The sequence below is a fragment of the Heterodontus francisci genome, chromosome 24 (genome assembly GCF_036365525.1).
Source record: "Heterodontus francisci isolate sHetFra1 chromosome 24, sHetFra1.hap1, whole genome shotgun sequence".
NCBI lineage: Eukaryota > Metazoa > Chordata > Chondrichthyes > Heterodontiformes > Heterodontidae > Heterodontus > Heterodontus francisci.
In genome coordinates, this window is record NC_090394.1 from 44397940 (window position 1) to 44411209 (window position 13270).

The window sequence follows — 13270 nt, forward strand, 5'->3', positions numbered from 1 at the left end:
GACCTGAAAATCAGCACCTCAAGTGAATATGGCATTTAAAAAAACTTATGGAATACTGGGTTTTATGACATGTTTGCAAATCTCTTCCTCTGCAGATCTCCAAACATTGCTACAGGAAAGAAAAAGATGGAGCAAGAGTACAAAAAAAATTAATAGGAGGGGAAAATTATAAACACAAACATGGAAGTGCTACCCCCTGCGTTCACTATATTTCTGTTTCTGATCAAAAGCAGTTGTGTTTCAACTTGATAATCCTGGAGCCAGTCTGTCAACAATAAACTGATGGCAGAACCAATAAAACCTCAGAAAATGCAACATCCCTCAATGTGCGAAACACAAAGCTAACTTACGTTCAACATGTGCAAATGCACAAAAAGGCCCGCGAGGGCAATATCCTGTCTGCCGCATATCATTGCATTTTGTAGACTTGTAGATCTAGAGAGGAGAAAGAGATTAATGCGAAGAAAAATATTCTCTACCTCATCTACATGCTGAAACTCTCATTAATGGCTTTGTTACCTTCGGATTCAACTATTCTAATCATCTGTCTGACCTCATATCCTCCACACTCTGCAAAGTGCAGCTTTCTCAAAACTCTACTACCCATATTCTATCCCATACTAAATTCTGCCCACTCATCACTCCTGCTCTTGCTGACTTAGATTGGCTTCTAGTCTTCAGACATCTCAAATTTAAAATTCCTATCCTCATATGTAAATACCTTCATGGCCTCAGTCCTCATTGATATAACCTTTTCCAGTCCTAAAATGCCCCAAAATTCTGCACCCTCCCACTCAAGCCTTTGTGTATCACTCCCATTACACTTGAATCACTTGGACTGCTTTTCTGCATTAAAGTTAATTATCTGAAAGCAAACTTTTAGATTTATACACATATGTTTTTAAAAACTCAGTATAAAGGCAATTGTGTATAAATTCAGCCAATCTGATATGTAGTCTGTTAATCCTCCTCTCCCACATTTTAGCCAGAGTGGGAGTGGGATCAGTAGACATTTTAAAAAGCTTTCCAATTCAATAATAGAACTTTAAGTTAAATTTAAATTGCAAAAATGCAACAAAGGCATCCCATATCATATATCAGTCAGGCAATTTTCTGACTAGTAGCTGGCATTATTGGTTGAGTAACAGAACATTCTGTATATAGACAATCTGGCCAATGCCGAAACAGCAGAATGCCAAATGATCTTCCCAAATGCATCTAACTTCTGCGTGCAATTAAAAAATAGGATGGGTTACAAATTGACAACATATACAAAGAGTCCTTCAATACTCCAAAGGCTCTTGGTTTTCCTTCAGTTTTATGTCTGAATTGTATCTAGAAATGTGCAGAGTCATATTTTTGTCATCCTCCATTTTAGTTTGAAGGAATTTCAAACATTTCACACCTTTGTAATGGAGTACATTCACAGAAGCACCCGCACCCATCCAAGAATCACTGTGACGTATCATTCATTTTTAGACCATGTAGGGGAGTAGAAGAAGAATTGGCAATGCTGTTGCTTCTTGTTCATGAGACAATGAACCCTCAGGCCCCATCACAATTTGGATCACAGCACTAAGAATGCACCTGCAATCCTTCATGTCATGAATTTGCAACCTCAGCTCTGTGTCCAGAGTGAGGTGCCAGTGTCAGGGGGTTGGGGAGTGTGGCGGGGGAAATCTCTGTGTGCTCCTTTGCACTGTCTAATTTTAAAGACTTAGTTGGACACAAAAAGGAAGGTCTTACACATGATCCTTAGTCTTGGCTTATTTTAGTCAAAGAATTAGCAGACTCAATTAGCCCAAGTGCTGGTAATTTAACAAGTGAAAGTCAGCTAGCACCTTACTTGGCGGTTTCTGCTGGAATTGTGGATCAAGTTTGGATCTGATGGAAGGAAGGAGAATCTGCATTTATATTGTACTTTTCATACTTTCAGGACTTCCCAAAGCACTGTACAGCCAACAAATTACTTTTGAAGTGTAGTCACTGTTGTTTTGTATGGAAAAGCAGCAGCAAATTTGCACACAGCAAGATCCCAGAAACAGCAACGTGATAATGACCAGTTGGGGAATCGGTTCTTTTGGTGATTTTGGTTGAAGAGTAAATGTTGGCCAGGACAGAAGAACTCCCAGCTCTTCTAGAGTAGAGTATGCTATGGGGTCTTTTACATTCACCTGAGGAGGCAGACAGAACTTGCTATATTCCAGAAAGAAGAGCAGCAAAGGATAGATAAGGGGCCAATCTTCACACACTTTTTTTTTACACGTTACAAAACATGCATCTCCTACCCAACAGTCTAAATTGCAATCTGCTCCTGTTTATCGGGGCCCAAGTGAATCCCCAGTAAATACCCACCAAATGCATACAATTAAATACAATTAATCTACAATTAACAGAACTCATGTCTCAGCTGAAAGACGGCTTCTGTGAAAATGCAGTACCACCTCAGTACTGCAATGAAATCGAACAGCCAAATAATTTTCCATTTATAGTTAATCTATGAAGAATGGTTACTACTATGACTATACTAACTGTACCTGAATCTGACACAGTGAGGCTATCTCAGGTCCAAGTCATCATTTAATCTCTTTAATCAGATTACTGTGCTAGAATTCCTTTACAGCTTTTCATCAATTAACACATTTTACTGCCTTACCTCAGGATGGAACTGCTGCTCAGTTCGAGAGTGACAGTACTGACAGTTATCTCCACTCTCACATTTTGTGGGCTCTCCCCATTCATCCCCATGTTTGACATTTGGACAAGGAGTTGACCTACAAAATGAAACAAAGGGGGAAATTATTCTGTAGAATAATTCAACACATCCTGAAGAGAAACTGGAGATATTATAACCTGTGCATACGTACAACTTGAAGTGCATGAATAAATCCCTCAGGTTATGAGTAACAATCAACATCTTATGCACAAAGTGATTTACTGAAGGAGGAACTAGTTAACATAACAATATGTATTACATTTCCTAAACAGCACCACACGTCCAAATAACACATGATGCAAAATACTGCGACATTTCAATTGCTGCTTTGGCCCGAGAAGGTATTTTAGTAGGGCGGCCTCCAAACATCTGCCATGCACAACAATATTTTAATAAGCATCGAACCATTAATTATTGTGCATTAAGAAGTGATGTTTAGGCAGTTTATACCAATAAAAATATAACTGCGGCAATGTGGGATTACAGCTCCACCATCTTGTTTTGGAGAGGGCGTGGAAAAGAAAGATCTCATGCTACCCACAAACAAGCCAAGGAGGTCACCAGAGACTTAACTTACGGCCTCATCCATCCCTATTCCTGAGGTTCTCCCCAGCCTTATAATCACCTCCCGTTCCCCATCAAACTCTGTTCCTGACTCTTGTGCATCATTCCCCTTTCCTTTATCCCAACTGCTGCATCTCCCCTCTAAAGGCCTCTTAAAATACAACTCTTTAACTAAGCTTTTGATCACAGTTACAAATTTGAGTTTGCCAATTATCAACAGGCAATAATTGCCAGCCTTGCTAGCCATGCCATTTCCCAAGAATGAATAAATTTTTTTAAAACTGCTTAAAACCCCATATTAAAAATAATTCTTATTCTCAAATCTTTAGATCCAAGTAATTCTGAAACGGGACAGTTACCCCTCCTAACCTTTCTCCTCTGGTTCAGCATCCATCTTCTTCCTTATGTTTCTGTGAAGAACCTAAACAAATGTTTAGCATTCTGGACGCTCGCTAAATGCAAACTGCTGTTGTTTAGCACTAGATTTCACTGCAGGCCAAGTGCTATACTAAAGGTTTATTGTGACACGAGTGCTGAGGAACTACTCAGTACTGAAGTGAGCTGCAGCCAAAGCGGGGCACAGGTTTCAAGAAACTGCAATCTTGTCAGTGATGGGAGAGCATCAACAATTTAAGATTACCACTGAGAGTTTAGCAGACATGTTCGGGGCATGGAATGCTTTGTCACAGAGTGGCTGAGGTAGAAACCATTACATGTTCAAATAGAAAATTGCCTAACTATTTGAAGTGCAGGCAGATGAAGGGCTATGAAGGGTTAAGAGGGAAGTGAGATTAGCACAGGATTGCTCTAATGAAGATCCAGCAGAGTCCCAATGGGCCATGTGTCCTCCTTACATGCTGTAAACTTCTAGGGTTCTAGAAGCTTCAAGGAAATCAGCGTTACCTCCACTGCACAGTAAAGTGCTGCCTTGTCAGCACCACACACAATATTTTTCATCAGAGTTTTCCACAGAAGTTGCCAGACCTGAATATTTCCAGCACTTTGCTTTTATTTCAGATTTCCAGCATCCGCAGTATTTTGCTTTTAGAAAATATTTTTCATGTATTGTTTTTAAAAAGTTCCTCATAACTTGGCCATCAATTTAGTTATGAACCCAGCCAATTGCCAATATGATAGTGTGGGGTAGGGGAGTGGTGGAACATTATTGCCAAGTCTATATTCATCCACATTACTGAAGAGAATCTCGCACAAGTGAAGGCGAGAAAAAATGAAGGAGAAAAATAATCATTGTGCTGCTTCTGCATACTTTCCATAAAGCAAGGTTTTGGGTAGTTTAAATCGTCTTGCTCTTGGGAGATTGAAGAGGGGAGGAAAAGCAGGCAAGGGAGGGATCAGGCATCACTGTATCATCTCCCAATCCATTCCTAGCACCCAAAAACTAATTAATTCCTCACTGTTTTCAGTCTTTTCTTTCCTTTATTATCTATAGACTATAAAAAATCCAACCTGGAATCACAACATCTTGAGTTATCTCATTTTCTATCTTACTCTTTTCAACCTTGATGACAAGCTGCACTATGAGATTGGCCTCATATTATCTTACACCCATTAGCAGAGTTTTATAATCAATACTTCATCATGCCAGGATCAATCAGGAATTTTTCCACTCATGGTTAAGCCCGGCGAGTGATTTTATAGCTGAAGAACTCAACAGGCACTGAATAAAAGAATTTAATTAAAATGGACATTACTTGCATGTTATTGGAGAATGTGAGGATAGGCAGTAAAATGTTCCCAGTCTGTTATCTTATTCTATCAAAGCTCCCCGGCCGCCTTCACAGTACACTCAATTGTGCTTTATTTTCATGCAGAATCACAATTTTAAGTGTAACTTCAAACACAAAAAAAAACACAGCCCATGCACTCAACATTACAAGGATACACATCTTGTAGAGAGCTGGGGTGGGCGTTAATGGTCAGGTGTAAATCAGTGCTACATAAAAGCAAGCACCCTGCAAGAATGGAATAGATTCTTTACCTGTATTTAAATTTTCTAGGGTTCCTTCTTCTGTCCCGACTGTTATGATAATGAGGGCAAGCATAGCCTTGTCGACAGAGTCTAGGTGGTTTGTTACACTGTTCAGTCTTGTAATTTGCTAGCACAAAGTTTGTTTCTGCAAAATGAACAAATTCATGTCAAGACTAAAAAGTTCAATATGTCTACAAAGTGTATTTTGCACTTCTGAAAATGGAGTTTGCAGAAAAATACACTTAAAGCATAATTATTTATCCTTTGTACTTTATAGAAAGTTTAACCAAATATATGGGCCAGTGAGGTTCTTAATTATAGAGCTAGGTTAAATTATAAACAATACAAGGGGAAGCAAAAATGTCACTCTTTAATCCTAGATTTTAATATTCTCACCCTGGTTTTAAAATTCCCTCCATAGCCTCACTTCACCACATCTCTAACCTCCTCCAGCCCTACAAGCTTTCAAGATCGCTGCACTTCCCCCAATTCTGGCATCTTGTGCATCCTCAATTTTAATCGCTTCACCGTTGGTGGTCATGCCTTTGGCTGTCTTGGCCCTAAACCCCTGTTTCCCTCTCCTAGGAACATAGAAAATAGGAGCGGTAGCAGGCCATTTGGCCCTCTGTGCCTGCTTCGCCATTCAAAAAAGATCATGGCTGATCATCTAATTCAGTACCCTGTTGCTGCTTTCTCCCTATATCCTTTGATCCCTTTGGCATTAATATATCTATCTCCTTCATGAATATATTTAATGACTTGGCCTCCATTGTCTTCTGCGGTAGAGAATTCCACAGGCTCACCACCCTCTAAGTGAAGAAATTTCTCCTCATGGAGTCATAGAGTTATACAGCACAGCCGACCATCAAGCACCTATCTATTCTAATCCCATTTTCCAGCACTTGGCCCATAGCCTTGTATGCTATGGCGTTTCAAGTGCACATCTAAATACTTCTTAAATGTTGCGAGGGTTCCTGCCTCTACCACCCCTTCAGGTAGTGTGTTCCAGATTCCAACCACCCTCTGGCTGAAAAGGTTTCTCCTCAAATCCCTTCTAAACCTCCTGCCCCTTACCTTAAATCTATGCCCCCTGGTTATAGATCCCTCTGCTAAGGGAAAAAGTTTCTTCCTATCTATCTAGTCCCTCATAATTTTCTCAGTTCTAAATGGCATACCCCGTATCCTGAGACTGTGACCCCTGGTTCTGGACTCCCCAGCCATCAGGAACATCCTCCCTGCATCTAGCCTGTCTAGTCCTGTTAGAATTTTATAGGTATCAATGAGATTCCCTCTCATTCTTCTAAACTCGAGTGAATATAGGCCTAGTCGACCCAATCTCTCCTCATATGTCAATCCTGCCATCCCAGGAATCAGCCTAGCAAATCTTCTTTGCACTCCCTCCAAGGCAAGAACATCCACCCTCACATAAGGAGACCAAAACTGCACACAATACTCCAGATATGTCTCACCAAGGCCCTGTATAACTGCAGTAAGACATCCTTGCTCCTTTGCTCAAATCCTCTTGCAATGAAAGCCAACATACCATGCGCCTTCCTAACTGCCTGCTGCACCCGAATGCTTGCTTTCAGCAACTGGTGTACAAGGACACCCAGGTCTCGTTGCACCTCCCCCTTTCCCAATCTATCACCTTTCGGATAATAATCTGTCTTTCTGTTTTTACAACCAAAGTGGATAACCTCACATTTATCCACGTTATACTGCATCAGCTATGCATTTGCCCACTCACCCAACTTGTCCATATCACATTGGAGCCTCTTTGCATCATCCTCACTGCTCACATTTCCCCCCCCCCAGCTTTGGGTCATCTGCAAACTTGGAAATGTTACATTTAGTTCCCTCACCCAAGTCATTAACATATATTGTGAATAGCTGGGACCCAAGCACTGATCCCTGCGGTACCTCACTAGTCACTGCCTGCCACCCGGAAAAAGACCCGTTTATTCCTACTCTCTGTTTCCTATCTGTCAACCAATTGTCAATCCATGCCAGTATATTACCCCTAATCCCATGTGCTCTAATCTTGCACATTAACCTCTTATGTGGGACCTTGTCAAAAGCCTTCTGAAAGTCCAAATACACCACATCCACTGGTTCTCCCTTATCTATTCTACTAGTTACATCCTCAAAAAATTCCAATAGATTTGTCAAGCATGATTTCCCTTTCGTAACTCCATGCTGACTTTGTACGATCCTGTCACTGTTTTCCAAGTGCTCTGCTATTACATCTTTTATGATGGACTCTAGCATTTTCCCCACTACTGATGTCAGGCTAACCAGTCTATAATTCCCTGTTTTCTCTCTACCTCCTTTTTTAAATAGTGGGGTTACATTAGCTACCCTCCAATCCTTTGGAACTGTTCCAGGGTCTATAGAATTTTGAAAATTGACCAGCAATGCATCTACTAATTCTAGGGCCACTTCCTTAAGTACTCTGGGATGTAGATCATCAGGCCCTGGGAATTTATTGGGCTTCAGTCCTGTCAATTTTCCTAACACCATTTTCCCTACTAATAATGATTTCATACAGTTCCTCCTTCTCACTAGACCCATGTTCCCCAACATTTCTAGGAGGTAATTTGTGCCCTCCTTTGTGAAGATAGAACCAATGTATGTATTTAATTGTTCTGCCATTTCTTTGTTCCCCATTATAATTTCCCCCGTTTCTGACTGTAAGGGACCTACATTTGTCTTCGCTAATCTTTTTCTCTCCATATATTTATAGAAGCTTTTACAGTCATTTTTATGTTCCCCCCCCCCCCCCCCAAGTTTACTCCCATACTCTATTTTCTCCCGCTTAATCAACCTCTTTGTCCTCCTTTGCGGAATTCTAAACTGCTCCCAATCCTCAGACTTGCTGCTTTTTCTGGCAATTTTATATGCCTCCTCTTTGGATTGAATACTATCCCTAACTTCTTTTGTAAGCCACAGTGAGCCACCTTTCTGGTTTAAATTTTGCACCAAACAGGAATGAATAATTGTTGTATTTCATGCACACGTTCTTCAAATATTATCCATTGCCTATCCACCGTCAACCCTTTTAGTAAAGCTCCCCAATCTACCATAGTCAACTCACGCTTCATACCTTCGTAATTTCCTTTCAGGACCCTAGTTTCGGATTCAACCACTTCACTCTCCACCTTAATGAAGAATTCTATCATGTTATGGCTGCTCTTCCCCAAGGGACCCCGCACAACAAGATTGTTAATTAATCCTTTCTCATTGCACAATACCCAGTCTAGGATAGCCTGTTCTCTAGTTGGTTCCTTAACGTATTGGTCTAAAAAACCGTCATGTACACACTCCGGGAAATCCTCCTCCACAGTATTATTGCTAATTTGGTTTGACCAATCTATATGTGGATTAAAATCACCCATGATTACAGTTGTACCTTTATTGCATGTGTCTCTAATTTCCTGTTTAATGCCATCCCTTACATCTCCGCTACAATTTGGGGGCCTATAGACAACCCCCACCGTTTTCTGCCCCTTGGTGTTTCCTAGTTCCCCTTTTAAGGTGTTACTTAAAACCCTACCTCTTTGACCAAGCTTTTCCTATTATAGCACGTGGCTAGGTGTGACTTTGTTTGATAATGCTCCTGTGAAGTGCTTGGGACATTTTACTGCATTAAGGTGTTATAAAATTACATGTTGCTGTTATGAAAAGGGTGGGAACTACAGATAGCAAGCCGTAAAAAGAAAATCAATTTGAAAGCAGTCTATGTGAAATGCAAGCTTACATAGAAAAGGGCTGACTGCAAAATTTCACAGCAAAAAGTGATTTTCCACCACTTGTTTATCAGTTTTATTTATTTATTTAGAGATACAACACTGAAACAGACCCTTCGGTCCACCGAGTCTGTGCCGACCAACAACCGCCCATTTATACTAATCCTACATTAATCCCATATTCCCTACCACATTCCCACCATTCTCCTACCACCTACCTACACTAGGGGCAATTTACAATGGCCAATTTACCTACCAACCTGCAAGTCTTTGGCTGTGGGAGGAAACCGGAGCACCTGGCGGAAACCCACGCGATCACAGAGAGAACTTGCAAACTCTGCACAGGCACTACCCAGAACTGAACCCAGGTCACTGGAGCTGTGAGGCTGCGGTGCTAACCGCTGCGCCATTATGCTGCCCCAAATTGTCTAACACTAAAGTGCCCAGTTAACAGTGCCCCACATTTGCACTGCAGTATTAGGACTCACATTCCAACTGCAGAATTCTAAACCCACTCCTTTATGCACTTATGATTCTGTCACTGGGATAAGTGCCCGGTTCACTGTAAACACAGGGAGCCAGAATCCCAGGATCCCATCTCAGCAAGTCTAACTGTGTCTAAAATTCCCTTTTTTTTGAGGAATGAAGTGGATCTTGATGAATCAATACTGCAATGTACATTAATGCCCTACAGTGAACTCCAATACTGACTTGCTTTAACTCAAAGTGCAATCCAACACTAAAGATCCATGAAGTTATGCTTAGATCCCAGGCTAATAATTTTAATTGGTAGTGCGCTCTTTTTTGTTCTGCTTAGTGAAGGCTATAAATCAGTTCCCACTTGCTACCATCGCAAGTAGAGATCATTCTTTTGCCCTTCACTATCATGCATCAAGATCCCTCTGCTTTAGGCCTACAACGTCCATAATTCCATGTCCATGAGGGTTGCAAACTGCTCCACAATATTACATGGATTCTGAAAAGGGTTTGTGACAGCATCTCGGGGAAACTTGTCTGCCCACAACAAACAGTATTGTTAGGGTTGCCAAGTTCACTAATAGATCTTACACTTCTTCCTTCCCCTGATGGTGTCGACGTTGGTTGCAGTATGGTCCAATCGCTCACATACTTCCTAAGCAGAAATCAATGAACCGACAACTATCAGGAAAGAGAACCCATGCTCATTTTCTCTGCACACCTCAGGAGGTCAATTGTTGTGATGCTGAGATCAGCAAGATCCGCGAATTCACCATAGGCTGGGAATGAAACATGGGACCTTCTGGTGCTCCATGGGTCACTCAACATATCCTCTACCAACTGATCCATCGGGAAGTTTAACTCAATCAAGAGCATAAATTCATGTTGCACCACTTGGACTTCACTCATCACTACACCCAATCTCCTGCGATGTCAGACTGCCATTCCATTTACTGTTTCAACTGACCTGTAGCAATTGTTAATAACGTTGAAAAGATACTAAGTTTGCTATTATGGAACTATCCTTTTTAATCCTGTTTGCATTCTTGCAAAACTGAGCTATCCAGCAGGTGGCAGTGTTTACTGATTGCACTGTTAAATACAAAGATGCAGTCACAAACTACTTCACATCGCTTCTTCAGTCTCAACAATCTTTGAAAGGAGAAAATGGCAACATTTCACCCTAAGAGATGTTCTAAATATGAGATGAACTCACAAATAAAGTGATGCAGTTTTCTTTTGAAAACCCATTATTTTTCTTCCCTCTTCCTCTCCTGAAAGCAACAACTCCTTGCTGCATGGTCCATGGGCAATGGCTCCCTCTGCTATCTCACAAAAGTGGACGCTTTTTCACCTCTGTGCTTCAACAGTGAGCATTAAGGCTGTACAACTGCAGGCATACCATACAGAGCCTCAGCCTTTCCCAACTCAATACCTACAAATGCCTGTACTTCCAGTAACGATAGGTATGAGAGTTAGAATTGGCCACAGCTCCACTACCATTGTTCCAGCAGTAATTAGGCAACTCAGCATGGAACTGGAATCAAACCAAACACCTTCAGTCTCAACTACATTTTGCTTAGCTTCGAGCCATCAGAATAGCTCCACATTTGCAAGTCATCCTTTGCAAGTGGGTCTGTCTGACGCCTTGTATACTCTTATAAGAGTCCAAAAAGCTGATGATCCCCAATTTAGCACCAATTCATTCCAGACTTCTTCAATGAAGGAACAATTAACTCTTGCAATAGAATAGTTGCAAAGATTCAATTCAATTAAACTGTAATTTCATTGTCTACAAAGTATGGTTCCAGCAACAAGTTTAAAAAAAATCTCCATTGCAATCAGCGATTGCCTAACCAATGAAGCGTGCTTTCCAATTCTGTAATTTTTTTTTAAAAACCCACAGTAATGTCAAAATCAATGCGAGCAGGAAACATTTCGAAGTAGCCTCCATGCATTAACCTTTTTTCATTCTCAGAACGCGGGCATTGTTGCAAGGCTGGCATTTATTGCCCACTTGTCAGTGCCCTGAGATAGTGATTCAATGGAGTGGTTTGCTTGATCACTTCAGAGGGCAGTTAGGAGCCATCCCCCGGTGTGGGATTGGAGTCACATTTTTTTTTCATTCATGGGATGTGGGCATCACTGGCGATGCCAGTATTTATTGCCCATCCCTAATTGGCCTCGAGAAGGTTGGTGGTGAGCTGCCTTCTTGAACCGCTGCAGTCCATGTGAGCTAGTACACCCACAGTGCTGTTAGGAAGGGAGTTCCAGGATTTTGACCTAGCAACAGTGAAGGAATGGCGATATAGTTCCAAGTCAGGATGGTGTGTGACTTGGGACAGGAACTTGCAAGTGGTGATGTTCCCATGCATCTGCTGCTCTTGTCCTTCGAGGTGGGAGAGGTCGCGGGTTTGGAAAGTGCTGGCTAAGGAGCCTTGGTGCATTGCTGCAGTGCATCTTGTAGATGGTACACACTGCTGCCACTATGCAGGGTTCCTTTCTAAAAAAGGACATTCATGAACCAGTTGGGTTTTTAATGGCAATCTGACGACGTCATCACCACTTTTACTGATGTTTTTTTCAGCCAGGTTTTTTAAAATATATAAACTTAATTCAAATTCTCAACCTGTCAGTGGGATTTGAACTCAAATTCTCTGGATTACTCATCCAGTAACATAACCACTACCCTACTGTACCCTACTTGCGTGAAGTGCTTGGAGATGTTTTGATGTGAGAGGGATCAATACAAACAGAAGTTTTATGTTGTTCTTGCACAAGGAGCTGAGCAGATGAATAAACAAAGCAAATAAATTAACAAGGGGAAAAAAACACAATGTCTTGTGATTAAAGCTCGAGTTTAAATAACATTTCATAAGTACTTCCAACATAGATGGTTCATTCTCTTTCCTTACCCTGCCATCTCGGATCTTCAGACAGTGTTTTTTTCTATCATGGCTTGACTAGCCAGCAACGCCTGGCTGCAGATCAGGAAGCCCCTCTCCTGCCCGAGCTGACCATTCTGCAATGCCTCCTGTGCTTGGAGTTCCCTACAAAGAAAATACCTCTTTAAACAGTGGGTTGTGAGATTCTAAGAAGGTGCTCCAGCATAGACACTGGACTGATCTCATCTGGGACACACCTGGTCTATGTGGAATTTTTCTTAATTTCAGTGGTAAAAGAACAGCTGAAACAAAGTGTGATAATTATAAATGCAATCCTGCCATCTCATAAGGCACACTGGAATTCTCTCCCCTCCACCAAAATACATGAAATTCCAGTAGTAATCCCTGTCTGACATTAAACGGAAGGACCTGCTCCAGCAACCAGAATTCCAACTAGAAGCAAAAAATGATCTACAACTTCTAAAATACGCCTCTTAAATATTAAATCAAACTATCGGTTGGCTTTCAACCTTTTCCTGTGTAAACTCTACTTTGCCATTTATTTTTCTTCTACCATCCACACACCATTTTGCAACCAAGAGAAACAGCACAGGACCTTGCTGCTGAACTCCTAACAAAAGCTGCAGGCAAGTGATCTGATCGTCCTACATTTTGGGTAATACCTCACTTTAATTCAGTATCTTTAACAAGATGAAATACACACCAGCAGCACCAGGAGAAACAGTGATCAGAAATTTACTAAATTGGCAACTGTGCACATCAACTCACATCCTGCCACTTGTTATGAAAATGATTCTGTTTTGTTAAAAAAAATTTTTTAAAAGGAATTTATAGTTCAACTGAATAAGTGTTGGACCAGTTTTTTTTTTAA

General features: G+C 41.1%; 1 protein-coding gene across 1 annotated transcript in view; it reads right to left on the reverse strand.

Annotated features, from left to right (window-relative positions):
* Positions 1–13270, reverse strand: part of unkl (unk like zinc finger) — a 191751-nt gene that overhangs the window by 71925 nt on the left and 106556 nt on the right. The window contains 7 exon segments of the mRNA XM_068056094.1: positions 351–435; positions 2657–2774; positions 5280–5415; positions 12409–12439; positions 12441–12464; positions 12466–12500; positions 12503–12543. Coding sequence (XP_067912195.1) covers positions 351–435; positions 2657–2774; positions 5280–5415; positions 12409–12439; positions 12441–12464; positions 12466–12500; positions 12503–12543 — 470 coding nt within the window.